Raw genomic sequence first — 15,548 nt, 5'->3', positions numbered from 1 at the left:
TAAACAGCATTCAACTTACTTGAGTGCATTAAAAACATCAACTTCACATCACAATACTGCCCTAAGCCAGTGATGGTGAAACTATGGTGCCGAAGTAGGCTGTTTGTTATCACTGAAAGTCCTAAAAGGTTCGCTATCACTGACCTATACTCTCAGATTAAGAACCAATCCCAGGAAACAACTTATAAAGGGTATAAATTTTTGTGTTCAATTATATATACATATCCTAAATTGGTGTCCAATATTTCAATAGAAGGGAAGATATTTCTGGGGGTATAATACACTATTTCACTAGTATCCCAAAGTAAGAACCTAGAACCATTTTAAAAACTAGGAATAATATAATAGGTGACATTATTGAACACTTACTCTATGCCAGGAACTGAGTTAAGTACTCAACACATGTTAATCTCAAGGAAACCACCCATGAAGGTACAAATGTTACTACAGATTGAGTGTCCCTTATGCAAAATGTCTGTGAACAGAGGTGTTTCAGATTTTGAAATATCTGCACATACAAGACCCAAATATAAACACAAAATTCATTTTTGTTTCATATACACATAGCCTGAAGGTAGTTTGTATATGTTTGTTTGTTGGTGGTACAAGAGATCGTAAGCAGGGCCTTTGCACCGAGCTACTATAACCCCAGACCTTTTTTAAATCCCTTGAGACAGGGGACTCATTAAGCTACACAGGCTTGGCTTGAACTTGCAGTCCTCTTGCCTCAGCCTCCCAGAGCTCTGGAACTATAGGCTTCTGCCGCCACGTTTGGTATCTACTCGATACAGTCAGTGTGCCTGTGTTTTGCTTGTGCTCTGTCCCACAAGGTCAGATATGGAGCTTTTCACTTGTAATATTATGATGGCTCTGAAAATATTTTGGGTTTTGGAGTAGTTTAGATTTATGATTTTCAGATGAAGGACATTCAACCTTATTTCTGTTTCACAGGTAAAGAAACTATAAATTCCCCGAAGTTATACAGCTAATCAGTAGCATTGTAAGGATTCTATTCAAGGCAATCAGCATCCAACAATAACTCTGGATCAATATGTTGTATGACCCCCCTCCCCTTTCCTCTGCCCTTCCTGAGAAAGGGCCAAGTGATTGGATTGTAAAAATGAAAGACATTAGACAAGAATAAGGAAAACTGATCAGTGATCCTAGAACTAGTACAAACTAACATGCTGTGTAACTCCTCCAAATCCTGACATGCTCTCTCCTTTCCAATGTCAGAAGCTTCATTTGGTCAGTTCTATCCAGCTAGCCATCTAGGCCAAAAAGGGGCCGCATTTAGAAATCAAGAAAGGGTAAATATATTTAGAAGTTCATAAGAACCTTTTTTTTTTTTTAACAAGATGAACAATGTTAACAAAAAAGCTTTGGTATTAATGAGAAAATTTTAATTTTAAATAGATTTTATTTGAAGTTCAAATTTATGGTGTTCATTACTAAAGGAAAAAAAAACTTTAAAAGTTCAGAGAGAAATGTTGAAAAGACCTAAGTACAAACTAACTGAAAGCAGTCTTTTATAAGCTTTAAAGGAACCATAAATTTCAAAATACATTAAATATTAACAGGGATGTTCTATCTAAATCTTACATTAATTAATTTTTCCTTCACTGTTATTTTTTACAGACTAAAATATAGTATATCCCTTCAATAAAGCATACACCAAAAAATTAAATTAAAAAAAATTTTAAAAAAAAGAATACACCAAAAAGATAGATTTTAATCGTGGCTTCTTAAATTCAAAGAATCAAAGACTCACAAGTGAATGGACAAAAACCCACAAGACACAGCTTGTTTTGAAGGACTCGGGACTATGATTAGAGGGAAATATCCCCTCATTTACTCAGTTGGCAACTTATATCAAGAGTATTCACTAAAAGTAGGGAAGTTGTATTATACAATCAGTGCCGCCACATATTACTTGGAACTTTTATTTCTATATACAACATTTACTCCTTGAACATAAAAAGGATTAAATATTTTATTCCTGCAAGAAATTTTAGACCTCCATCTTCAACAAATCCATCACTTTTAATACTAAAATAAGGCGGAAGAGTAGCTTCTTTAACTGGTTTTCTCCATTTCCCACTCAATTTGCTCTGGTTACTTTTTTTTTTTTTCCAAAACAAATTATGGAACTGGAAAAAGGTAGTTAAAACTGAGTATTTTTTTAAAGAAGGAAGGAAGGAGGATATTTCCTTCCCCCTTGACTCCACTCCACAATAGAGAGAATAAAAAACTAATTACATTAGCTCAAAAGAACCTCTGCTGTAGAATATAATTAGGAAAGGATTACTGGCTTCAGTGTCCCACAATAAAAGATGGAAAATGATAATTTCTCAGACTAGATTTCATTATTTTCATTAATCTTCTCCCTAAAACCCATCTCTTCCTGACATTGATTTAATATATGCATTAAGAAGATATTGCCTAGGCTGCAGGTGCTGCTCAGTGGCGGAGTGTGAAAAAGGCCCTGAGGAAGATGAAGATGAAGGCGAGGAAACAGAAGCAGAAGCAGAAGAAAAAGAAGCAGGAGCAGAAGTAACAGAAGCAGCAGGAACACCACTACTACCACCACCAAGATCACAGTTCACTAAATGAAACATTCCCTGATCTGGCTGGGAAACAATACACTTTCCAAGAGGAAAAGAAAGCAACCAGATTCACTTCTCTGGCTCTGTTCATGACCTAACATACATGAGAAAGAGTTGTCAGAGACATCCAAGCAAAGCCATTTTACTGACGTAGGTCAATTAACTGACAAGCTAAGAAATATAATTCAGTTTTCCTAGAGGCATATTATAAGCTCCTAAGCAAGGTCAAATTAAATACAAATTCTTGGCAAAGATTCCTACTCAGAATGGTATTTCTCCACTGATAAAGGGAGAGAAAGAAAAAACCCTTCAATGATTTGCCACAGGTGAATGACGAATAACATCATTTGGGGCGTGGCAGCATACATGAGCACATATGCAGACAGGTTCACTACAGGTAATTCATTTAATCATAAATTAGGTGGCACCCACATGACACCTAAAGGGATTCCAATTTCATTCACTTTCAGCCTATTTCAACTTTAAAAGCACAGCTATCCCTCCTTGGTCTTCAGAACACCAGGGCTTGATCGACTAGGCCAAGTACCCAGGTCACCATTATGCTTTCTTGCTATCCACCACACTCTCAACCAGTGCTGTCCAAGAGAGTTTTCTGCAGTGATGGGAAAGATCAGTGGTCCAATGTAATGGCCACTAGTCACACGTGACTACTGAGCACTTGCAGTGTAGCTGGTACAACTGAGGAGTTCATTTTTATTTAAACAGCCACAAAATACATCACTCTCCTGAGTCACTCCTGCCAGCAGGGTCAATGTTCACAAAAGGCAGTCTCTTCCCTTGCAGTCTCATCATGACCAGCTGTTTATGGGCCATTGTTTACCAGCTATAAAATACTGAGCAATAGCTGTTCCCTATTTTAGGTCCCTATCCATTCTACCTGTCCTTCTTTTTGCTCGAAATTTTCCAGTGGTTTTGTTTCTTCCTCTCTCCTATTCATTTCCTGTCCATCATAAAATCAACATGCACTAAACTTAGTTTACATAGAAACCTCTTTTTTACAACACCAGGCCCAACTACAGTTACACATTAACAGCCTAGGAGATGAACTATTCATAGCAAAACATTATCACTAATTTATAAAGCCAAAGATCTATGTGGAACTGGATTAAACAGATAGGATAATTAACTTGTAGATTACAATAATAGCATTTGAAAAGAAGGTTATTTGAAGGCTAGAAATAGTTTAGTAGAACTACTAAAACTCTCCCCGCCCAGAAGAGGCACAGCAGTGTGCCATCCTCCAGGGACCTTCCTGTCTAAAGCAGCCTGGGCCCCTTGGCTGCGCAGAGCAGGTTCAGAATGAGACTGAGGTCAAAGCCTGGTCTGCAGAGGAAATTAGAAGGAAATTGTAGGAGATAAAACACAGCTTGAGGTTCTGGCATTTGTCCAGCTTTATTCATTTTAGTCTAATATTTTCAGAGGTAGGGGAAGAGGATCGAGAGAAGATTGCCCAGAGGCAGCTGCTGTGCTCCCCAGTGTATACAATGTGCCTCTCATACACCCTTTCTCCCCATCTCTCAGACTATGGATTTCACAGTAATTTACTTGCCCTCAAAGTATTGCTGCCAATTTAAAGTGACAATTCCAACGCACAGAGCATCTTGCAGAAAAGACTGAAACGCCATGTTCCCAGAAAGTCTAACAAAAGTAAACCCAAACATGTTGGACTTAAAAAAAAGTTTTAATAATAAACAGGATGGACAGTTCATGTCCCTAGCAGCACAAAACACTTACACATGAGAACGCAGCCCCATCTAAGGTGAGTATCACTGTACAGATGGGGAAAACAGACACCACTGTTTCCTGGGAGGTCACAGAGGCAGTAGCATGGAGCAGAGCCAGGATTTGAATGTAAAAATCCTGCCTCCCAGGCCAACACTAAGACCACTTGGCCATCGTGTCTCCCCTGTGGCAGCTCATTTATCAACCACAAATAATTTCCCCATTACTTTCCTAAACAAGAGCAGTGCATCTCAGCACACAAGACAAGGCTCTGTCCATTTTAAGAAGAAGAACATACACAATGTGGCAAGTGTTATATAATGGACAGAATGCAGACCAGCAATGACAAAACCATTGCAAGCATGTCCTTTCCCACCATTCTCAGAGATGTAATTGTATATACCTCTGGCTCGGCTCCGGAGCATTACTAACCCAATTTGAATGCTGGCAAATATGTCTAAATCCCAACGGTCCAACTGCATCCTTAGCGGCTGGCAGCATGACAGCTAAACATGAATCCCACTCATGCCAACCCATTTGTAAACAAAATGTCCTTACAGATGTTCTAGTCCACACCTAAAGGAACTACCCAGGCACCCTCAGGTGTAACTGAAGCCCCAGGACCAGGCAGAATTTAAGTCACTCATTTATAGCCAAAGCCTAAGCATCTGCAAAATATAATAAAGGTCACATTTTTTCCCATCTAGCTGCCATTTCTTACATTGATTGTCTCAAGCACAAACATCAGTTATTTAAACAGCATGAATATCTGTAAAACTCAAAATTCTTTTTATAGTAAGAAAAACAGACATAAAAACTGAAACAGTCCTCATTTTAATTTAGAAGATAACAACATGAACTTTCATTCAAGACTGTCCCCATCCTTTCACTCTAAAAAATATAAGAAAATAATTATGGCCATTTTCTGTAAATGGCAATTTTTTAAATAAAGGACAAGAGAGTCAGTATTTCAGGTTTGGAGGAACACTTGGTCCCTGCTACAATTATTCAACTCTCACTGCAACACAAAAGCAGTCACCCACTACATATCATTGAATGAACATGGCTATGTTGCAATAAAACTTTATTTATAAAAATAAACAGTGGGCCAGATTTAACTTGTAGGTCTTAGTTTGCCAGCCCTAATCTAGCAAATGATTTATTTTCTTTCCTTCTTGTGTTATCTTCAACACAAACTACATTCACTTCAATGGGTCATTAAGAAAATGATGCCATACTAAATCACAAACAATGAGGATTTGGAAGAATGTGGTTCTAAAGAATGTCATGGCAGTACAGATCACCTTTTCATGAACTAACCAGTGCACAAAGAAGGTCGACAGCCTCCAACACCAGCTCCTGGTGTCCGATTCGTGTGACTCCCAGCTCCTCCAGATCCTGGTGGGAAATCCGCAGCAGCTGTTCCCCATCTATCTTCTCTCGCTCAAACTTGTGGACATATGGCTGCAGGCAGTCATCTAAGCCTACCAAAAAAAAAAAAAAAATGAGAACTCCGTTATTGCCATTCTGTTCTTTTATGCCACCCTGCAAATTACCCACTTAAATCAATCTTAGCAATCATCAAATCTGCTATTACTGCTTGATTATTCTATAATGTATATTCTATTCTGTGTGGCATTATCTCATCTCAAACAGGTTTGATATGTTCAGTGCAAATTACTGTACTCAAATGGACTCAGAAGTATTTGATGATAGGTACCTTCCCAATCCCTGAAAACTAAAGAAACACTAACCTCCTGCTGATTTGAAGTGCTAGTCCCAGACACATGTTCCCTGCTTGCTAAGCAACGCTTCCTTTGGGACACTGTCCCTCTCCCAGTGGCTTGCAAATCAAAATGCTTTGCCATGGTGGTTGGCACGTAGCCAGGATAGCCACAATGCTCCACATACCAGCCAATCATGGCTCCAAGGATGGTCCTGTGACTTAGGCAGAACCAAAAAAAAGATCTTCCTTGTTATTTGATATATGGATACAAGAAAACAGAAGGTTTCTTTTTCTTTTCCAACTAAAAGTCATAGGATACGACCTTAGTGATCCTGGCAATCATTTTTCTGATCAGTTTTCTGAGAAAAGATCCATTTGAGAGAGAGATAATCTCTGAGAGTATCCTGTAACAGCCCTGGATCTAAACCCTCTAGTGATACTTTTACCCCTAGAATTTTCCACTTAAATTGAAATAAGTGGTCCTTCCAGCTTAACTTTAAGTTACTTTCCCTTGCAAACTAAAAAAGTTCTAATGAATATAAACATAAAGAAGAAGGTACCGATGGTGGTAATGGAGAACAGCAATGTTAAATGAATGATCTTATAAGAATTTTTCCAGGTCAAATACTATTGCCAATGTTATCATACCTTTATGACCTTAATGTCTGAAATGGGGTAACCAAATAGAACTTCGGAAACTTTAGTCAAGTTCAGAGAACTCTCCAGTCAACTTTTTAGAAGGGTTTTAATGGAATAAAATCTTAGCTTAAAGCAATTGTTCTGTTAAACCTAATAATAAAATCACTTTAGTATTTTACAACTAGATTTACTTACATTCAATGCCAACATGAAGGATGCAGACTCAATTTAAACTAAAACAAAGCATATGGAAGCCATGCTGCTGGCCTCTGCTCCCACACCTTTATTTCATTTAACACTCTCAAACTCAGGGTCTTCTGGGTGGGTATATCTCTCGATGGAAAAAAGCAGACATAAGGTCCAATACTTATTTGTATCAATACTAAAGTCTATGGATCTTAAAATCTGCAGTGTGAGGGTAAACTACATCCCTGCCCAACCAACTTTCACCATTAGGTAAGATGTAGGAAAAAGAGGAGTTTCCTGATAACTACTTGAAGCTATCAAGTATAGAAAAAAATTAAATCTATGGTAACCATTTGGAAACAACCCATCCTCCCCAAACTGATATTTGTCTAGCAAAGGGGCTCGGTCGCATGGAACGAGAGGCTAAAGACACGCATACAAACCCAGCCCACTCCACCAGTCCCAAGTCCCAAGTGGTCCCTGCGGCATGTGCCTCAGACAGTGAGTTCTGGTAAGTCAGTGGGTGGAGAATGAGGCTATCACAGCAGCAGCCACCCAGAGTCGGCCATCTGCAGTGGGGCAGCACTGACAAAGGACAAGACTGGAGGGAGCCCAACTACTCTGCCCTGTTTTATAGATGAAGAAATCAAGGCTCTTGGAAGATGTACAACCCAGCCACAGATTGGGAAGATGCCAAGAGAAGGATTTTTTGCCATTTTCTTCAAGGAAAAAAAAAATCTGCACTGGTGCAGAAGAAAAAGGCTTGAATTCAAATCAAGGTCTATTGCTCATATTCCCTGCTCTTTTGAGTTCTACCTGATAAACAGGATGCTTAAGATTATAAAAATTCCTCTCCATGAACTACCCTAAGTAAGCATTAAAGTCTACTGACAAAAGTTATTAAAATAGAATAAAAAAAAATCTTAGAGGTATTTAAGAGGCACTTCAAACGCAACTAGTCCAAAAATTAGAAAGTGCAGACCAAAATGAGTTACGTCAAAACTTACCCTAAATCACATAACTGGCTCTAAGCAAGATTGATTTAACTTGTCATAAAAGTTTTAAATAACTATGTCATATACTTAAGCCGTTACAGCTAAATTGTGTCCTCCCAAAATTCTTATGTTCCAGTCTTAGTCCTCAGTACCTCAAAATATATTTGAAGAGTCCTTACAAAGGTAATTAAGTTAAAATGACATGTATATTAAGAGTGATGTCGATCCATATGACTTGTGTCAAGGCAATTAAGACACTCACAAGAGAGGACCCTATGACAACACAGAGAGAAAGTGGCCACATATAAGCCAAGAAGAGATTCCTCAGAAGAAGCCAACACAGCTGACACCTTGATCTCACACTTCCAGTCTCCAGAATTGTAGTAAGATGACTCTGTATTGCTTCATCCACCAAGATCTATGTATGGTGCCTTATTATGGCAGCTCTAGCAAATGAGTACACACCAATTCACAGTTTAGCTCATACTTAAGCACATGCAATGAACTCTTTCCTAGATAAAATAAACAAGGCCCAGGAACTGGTGGTACTTACTGTTTCCTGTGCTAAGCAAGGAACACAAAATGAGATACACAAAAATGAGAGACAGACATTAGTTTTCACATGCCGGTCAGTCCATTAAAATTTCAGTGAAGAAACTGTGTACCATGGGTGTTCAGTGAACTTCACCCCTTAATGATAGAGAAATGAGGATGAGACCATAGTTTTCCTTTAATTAAAAAAAAAACAGTAACAATCCTGAATTTCAGAAATACCCTGGACTAGTTAGGAAATATTGGGGGTACAGAAAGGACAGTGGGGGTTGGGAGTATGGTGAAAGTTCTAGAGAGAGAACTAACTGCAAATGATCAGAGGTTGTGAACTGTAGTGTAGCAAACAGATCAGAATCTCCTTAATAATCAAAAGTTCCCATAACACAGGAGAATTATCAAGTAGAAATAATCATGTTGGTACCTATATGAAGGCAGAAGTAATTTTGTTTACACACTTTCTCCTTGAGATACACAACTATTGAATACGCTAGGTTTTAAACAGTACTATCCCCAGAGTTTTATTATTCTAACATATTATGACCTATTGTGCAGAGATTCTATTGTTTACAATACAATTGGGCATTTATAAGAGGTTAATTTAAACTATTACACAGTCCCAGAAAAGAGGGGGAAATCCCCAACCTGTGTAAACTTGCCTAATAGTTTTTAAATCTATAATAAACCATTCTTTTCTACTTTTTTCCCAAGTGTACCTATTTGCCAGCTTCTTGCTTCAAGGTACTTATAGAAATTCTAGCAGGACTAAGGAAATATCTAAGTTAAGAACATTCTATTTATGTAAATTAAACACACAATAAAATGTAAAGTAATGGAGAAGAAGCCACAGCGTGGGAGCCACAGCCCAAGATGGGCAGACTTCCTACTGTCTCTAAATCTGTAAATAACCCTAAATTTTCAAACACATCTCAAATGCAAGAGGGAAAAAGCACATTTCTCTCCTCTGATGTAGAAGGTGATGGGCAGGAAGTTAAAAAGCCTGAATTCTGGTCCCTGCCCCCCCTTCTTAATGACTTCATAACTAGAAGTGTTACTCAGTGCCTCACTTGTATACCAGGGAATCATACAGAATTCTAATGAAAATTGAACATTATAGAGAGTTTAGAACACAATGGCACACATAGTAAATATGTTTTGTTAAATCCAAAAAGGTAATTTATGCAGTCAAGTCCAAATGTTCAGAAGAAACACTGCTAGAGATTGAAAAACTCCCAAATGCTGAGGCAAACTCCAGTGATGAATCAAAACGTCAACAGCCTGTGTTATTATTGTCCCCAGAAAATGTCTCTGAACTTGAGAGCCTACAATAATAACTGGTTTCACAAAACATTGTTTTATGATTTATATCAGCACAAAGGCACCATGAAAGGAGAGACTCCATTTGCTCATGGCTTATTCTATGTGTAGGTAGAAGATCCTCCTGTATTGTGGCCAGTGACAGTATTTCACCCTTTTTATGACTGAATATTATTTCATTTCATGTGTGTCACATTTCCTTTATCCATTAAAGGTGTTTAAAGAGGATTTTTTGTTTTACTTTTTAGGAAATGCTTTGATTCGGAAATCCGTTTAGCTAAAGCTTTCAGAGCTCCATCTCACTTGGAATTTTCAAGGGTGATATATGATGCAAAAGTTGTGCTCCAATAGGATTTGAATAGACTGTTTTTCAACTAGGAGAATCACCATAGACTCACAGGCATTCAATTTCATTCGACAAAATTCATGTGCAGCTTTGCAGGCACAACACAGCCATGCATACCTCCATGAGGACAGATAAAGGAGACCAGGGCTAAGGAGAAGTCCAACTGGATGACTTTTACCAATGGAAAGGAATCAAGGTTAAACAGATACATTTGTCCTGATGACAATATTCTCAGAATTTGCCATGTTCCTGAAGACACTGAACAATTATTTCACAGTCTTCTGATGGCAGTACAATTCTGCCGTCAAAGCTCTTCTGTTCCCAACTTGCAGACTCCCAGTTAGTGTGTTATAACAGGACATTTGCTAAGAATTAAAGAATCGGTTTTGCAAACTGAAGCTCAATATGTTTTGGCTCCTAAACAAGTATAAGATGACTAATTGAACAGAGCAGACTTCACAGCATGCAATTCAGAAGGGCAGGACTTCCCAGTGGCCTCTCATTCCAAATTTGTATCACTTTGGAATTACTTTCTTTTATCACTCTTGGTTTGAGAATGTCTGTATGCCTTCATTTTTAACTAGCCTAGAATACTGATTTAAATACAGCAATCTGAGTTTAGACAGTACTATGTTTTCTCACAGAAGTAAATTGACTTTTAGCTGCATAATTTTAAATAATTGAAGAATTCTTTTGCCCAGAATTACCTGCCCTTTCCAGGAGTCCAAACTCAATGCAGAGACTCTAGGAAGTAAGGTAGTGGAGGCCCAGGGCCACCTCTCAGGGCAACCTCAAATAAAAGAGTGCCTGCTGAGGCCAGGTGGATATACAGCTCTTCTCTCTGGACATAGAAGGACTCAGTTTCCTCAGAAGCCTGAAGACTGTTGGGACAGCTCCATCCTCTACATCCCATCAAAATATCTTGCATCTGCTGAGCAGCCACTCCATCTCTCCTTTGGCTCAGAATTCAAGTCCACTCATAGATCTCGGGAGCATACACCTTAGCATGTAAAATTCCCCTTTTGCATTCTTTCTTCCTATAGATGAAGTCAGTAGTCACTGCTTTGTGAAGAAATAAAACCTATGTGACCTTCATCTGATCCACACAGCTCACAGCAGTCCTCGCCCCGAACAGGTCACTTCATAAGTACCCAACAGGTGGACAGAGCTCCAAGTGCTACACGGAGCCCATCCCACTTGGCCACCTCCTGTGCTATGCAGAGACCAAGTTCAACCCTCACCACTTTCTTCAAGCCCCCTCTACTCACCTACACAGCCACCCCAAGCCTTCTAGGAATCATAGTCCTTCCTGCTACAAAACTCTTCTACATACCTCATTAAAGTCATATTCTCCTCCCATGTCAAATTTTTTCACTTTACGTTTTCAAACCCATTTGCTCCCACTTCCTTCACGACCTAAATTGATTCACTGATTCGTGCATTTCAACATTCCATCTCTTCAACTGTTTCCACAACCTCTTCTGAAAAAAAAAACAAACTAACTAAAAAGCATTAAAAGAGATCCTCCCCCTTCACTATTAGACTTCTAAAGTGAATATCTGAAGAAGATATTAGGTAATTAATACCTAATTTCTGGGCCCCAGCGCTAACCTTCTGATTAAACTCACCACATTCCAGTGCCTGCCCCTGCTACTGCACAGAAACCTCTCTACTGGTTTCCAAGGACTCAGTGATTGCCAAACTCCATGGATAATTTGTAGTCTTTGTCCCTACTATCCTTAATAGCGTTTTGCTTCTGCTGCCAACTTCTTTATTCTAGAAAATCTCTTGTCACCCCCATATGGTCACTCCTGCCTTTCTTACAAGATCTGTAGTAGTTTTCCTCTGTCTCTTCATTGACTGGCCTTCCTGAAACCATTCCTGAAATTGTGAAGTAGCTAGTTTAATCCTTGGATCATCTGTCCTCTTCTCTAGAAGCAAAATTTTTATCAACTAGCAAGAACCTAACCAAACTCTACAGCAGTATCTACAAGGGAGTAACACAAGGTTTGAAAGTAAGCACAGCAGGAAAGTACAAGACCATTACTTATATTACTTTACCTAAAAAAGTAACAGAGAACCTCAGCCTGCAGTTTTCTCATTGGGTCTGTTGGTCAGCTAACCTCTGTATACTACAGGGACCTAAAAAGCCTTTCTGTGCTGAGAAAGGGGAGGCACTGAAAGCCAAAAGGACTGAAAGCCAAAAGGACTCTCAGCTAATTATACTGTAATGCAGTTTGCTATCTAATTTTAACTCAGTTCATTCTCATAACACAAAGTCCTAAAGTGATTCTTGAATTTAGATCTGTATACTGATGATGATGTAAGGATATACTGTTGAAAACAGCAAAATTGACATTTCTAATCAATGATGATCAGATGGGTCAAGAACTATGTGAAATATGGTGTCACATTCCCAATATTAATAAAGGAATGTACTCAAGTATACAAGGGATGATCAAAATATACAATGTGTTTAAACTTTAAAACTTTTTACAGTAATTGCCATTAATCCCCCTCAAAATACTCCCCTTTGCTTTGAATACATTATCCCATTGTTCTTAGCATTTCTGAAGCAGTTCCGGAAGTATTCTTTCATGATTGTTTCTGTGAGGTGAGATCAAAAGTACATCTAATGCTAGTGCCAAGTGCCAACCAACAGAAAGACTCATAAAAACATTACAGTGTGTCCTTGCCCACTTAATTCACTGAATCTGGCACTGCGACTTCACACTTCCCCCGTCAAAATTATTATGAAAGCTAAGTATTTTGAATTGATTCGGGAAATCAAGGCAGCCACAACAGCTCAAGTAAAGACACTCATAAAAGAGGATTTCCAGAACTGCTTCAGAAAGTGGCAAAAATAATGTGATAAATACGATGGGAGGCAGGGGAAGGGGATATTTTGAAGGGTATTAATGGCAATATGTCTTTTGCTATAATAAATTTTTAAAATTTAAAACATTGCATTTTTCAATCATACATTTTACACGTCTTGTGATTTTTTAAATATTTTAAATCTCTATCTCATCTTTTGAAAATATCTATTCTTTTGTTATTTTTTTTTTTTTTTTTTTTTTAAAAAATTTTTTTTTTTTTTTTTTTTTTTTTTTTTTTTTAGTACCTGGGGCTGAACGCAGGACCTTGCGCTAGTGAGGAAGGCGTGGCACCACTGAGCATTTTAAATCCCCGCCCCCTAAAATATCTATTCTTAGGCAACATATCATACTATTCATGGTAATACAGTAGAATACATATATTACTTATACAAACGCCTATTTATTGTGGCTGTGTACACACAAATTACTTACTAATGGGAAAGCACAGTCACAAATTTGTAGACTGCAGACCTGCACAATAACAGGTGCCACTGCCCTCTAATCTAAAACTCAAACCTGCACTCTCCCTCTTTCTCATCAAACCTCCCTCTGGCCTGTTGTCCTTCTTTTTGTTAGTGATTCTAAGATTTACATTCTTAAGGCACACATTTGGAATTATCCTGTCTTTTCTACATGCTTCATCCTCAAGGACAAGTCTTCAAATTCCTTCCATTGTACCTGCTGAGAATCCTTCTCTATTGCTGTGGTTGGACAAGTGCTCCCCAGGTCGAAAATGTTAAAGGCTTCGTCCCCAGCTGGGGCACTGTCTAGAGGAACCTTAAGAAACTGGAGCCTGATGGCAAGAATTTAGGTCACTGGGAGTGCACACCTGAAGGAGATATTGGGGCCCTGGACCCTCCGCTTTCTCTTCCTTTCCATCCAGCTGCCATGAAGTGAGCAGCTCCCACCACCTGCTCTCACTAAGGTTTGATGACTCATCTCAGGCCAACTGATCATGGACTAAACCTGAGATAAAATAAACCTTTCCTCTTTTAAAGTTAACTTCCTCAGGTATTTTGCTATAAAGGAAAATTAACACAACCTTTCCCCTCCTTTCCACCTGCACTGTCACAGCTGAACCCATCCCTTGTACCATGCTCAACCTCTTCTTCCTCCTACCTGATCCTCTAATTCTGTGCAAGCAAACCTACCCCACCCTCCGCAGATTGTTTCATGAGCCTAGCATGGCATTCTATGCCCTTTAGGGCCTGTCCTCTTATAAATGTCCCTACATTCCCATCTCCCTAGCACTCTCATCCTACAGGGGAAACTGCCCATTTTGATGAGTTTCTCTAACGGCAAGTACCCTTCACAAGTTGGAAAACAGCCGGACAACTGCAGCCTGTCCACTGGAACTTGCCTGCCACTCTTCCACTTACTTACTGTCTCTGACCACTCCGGTACCACAGTGGGAGTACTGGGTGACTGTAACAGAGACCGTATGACTCACGAGGCCTAAATATTCTCTGGCCCTTTACAGAAAAGATTTACAGGCCACTGGCATGGCTTATTGCAGGGATGAGCACAAAGTCAACGTCAGTTTCGTCAGAGTATAATTCATACACGGTAAAATTCAACCATTTTCAATGTACAATTTGATGAGTTTTGACCGATGTATACAGTTATATAATCACACCACAATCCTGATATAAGCATTCTATCACCACAAAAAAGTTCCCTCACGCCTCTTTGCTGTTTACTCTTACCTGATTTCTGAGGAAATAAACTCAATTTCTTATCCTGCTGAATTCCATGCAGTACCTGGTGACAGGGTAATCATGGCCCACAAGCTGCCGTCACCCACCCACACTACTGGCAACAGCATGGATTTTTACCAGTTATCCTGCTGCAAGACTCTGGTTAGCACAATTTAAAGAAAGAGAACCAGGACTAAACATAATGTTTAAATGCTGGAATGAAAAACTTCCACTCTTCTTGCAGGTCTAAAGAGTCTACACTTCTTCATGATGTCTGAACTTGTTACCTTTATTTAGAAAAGAATATCATAAAGGAAAGAAACTGCCCCAAAATCTAAAATTCCAAAGTCCTCAGAGCTAATAAATAAATAAATAACAACTAGGAAATGAATGAACTTGGCCCTGAGGGAAAAATCACATACTAATCTATTTAAGTGAGGTTTTCTAGCCTGACCAGAGCTGTGTGTTGATGAAACCCAATGAGGTCAATGCTCCCCTTAAAACAGAGACTGTGTAAACACCTAATACAGAACAAAGATCCAGGTGAAAAGAACCTGAAAAGCACAACTAACAGCCACCAAAGTTCTTTCCTTTTGTTTACGGAATGGGGGCAGCCGATTTGAGAAGGAAGAACATACATATCACTGGCCATTTCTTAAGGTACCAAGCTACAGAAACAGCAATGCTGAGAGCAAAACTTTGGACCCTTAGCTATTTGGGGAAAGCCAGCTTACACATCACTAAGGAGCCACCAAATATATAGCAACCAACCCAAAGTGTATATTTCTTATAAGAAGCAACAGGCAGAGTGGAAGGACAGTCAGTGTTAATGCAGTTGCCAACTCCACTTTCTTGCTAGTAACCA

At 39.0% G+C, this 15,548-nt stretch overlaps 1 protein-coding gene across 3 annotated transcripts in view; it reads right to left on the bottom strand.

Moving 5' to 3' along the window:
- Positions 1-15,548, bottom strand: part of Cnksr3 (CNKSR family member 3) — an 89,126-nt gene that overhangs the window by 25,277 nt on the left and 48,301 nt on the right. For 2 of the 3 annotated variants that reach the window (XM_033763307.1, XM_019208122.2), the window contains exon 3: positions 5,670-5,833. In XM_033763307.1, coding sequence (XP_033619198.1) covers positions 5,670-5,833 — 164 coding nt within the window. Of the gene's footprint in view, positions 1-5,653; positions 5,834-15,548 lie in introns of all 3 variants that reach the window. The other variant, XM_010628879.3, reaches the window with a different exon arrangement.

The sequence above is a fragment of the Fukomys damarensis genome, unplaced genomic scaffold (genome assembly GCF_012274545.1).
Source record: "Fukomys damarensis isolate Sample0158 unplaced genomic scaffold, DMR_v1.0_HiC HiC_scaffold_14, whole genome shotgun sequence".
Lineage (NCBI taxonomy): Eukaryota > Metazoa > Chordata > Mammalia > Rodentia > Bathyergidae > Fukomys > Fukomys damarensis.
The sequence above is the reverse complement of the archived record's forward strand: the minus strand, read 5'-3'. Positions and strand labels throughout refer to the sequence as shown.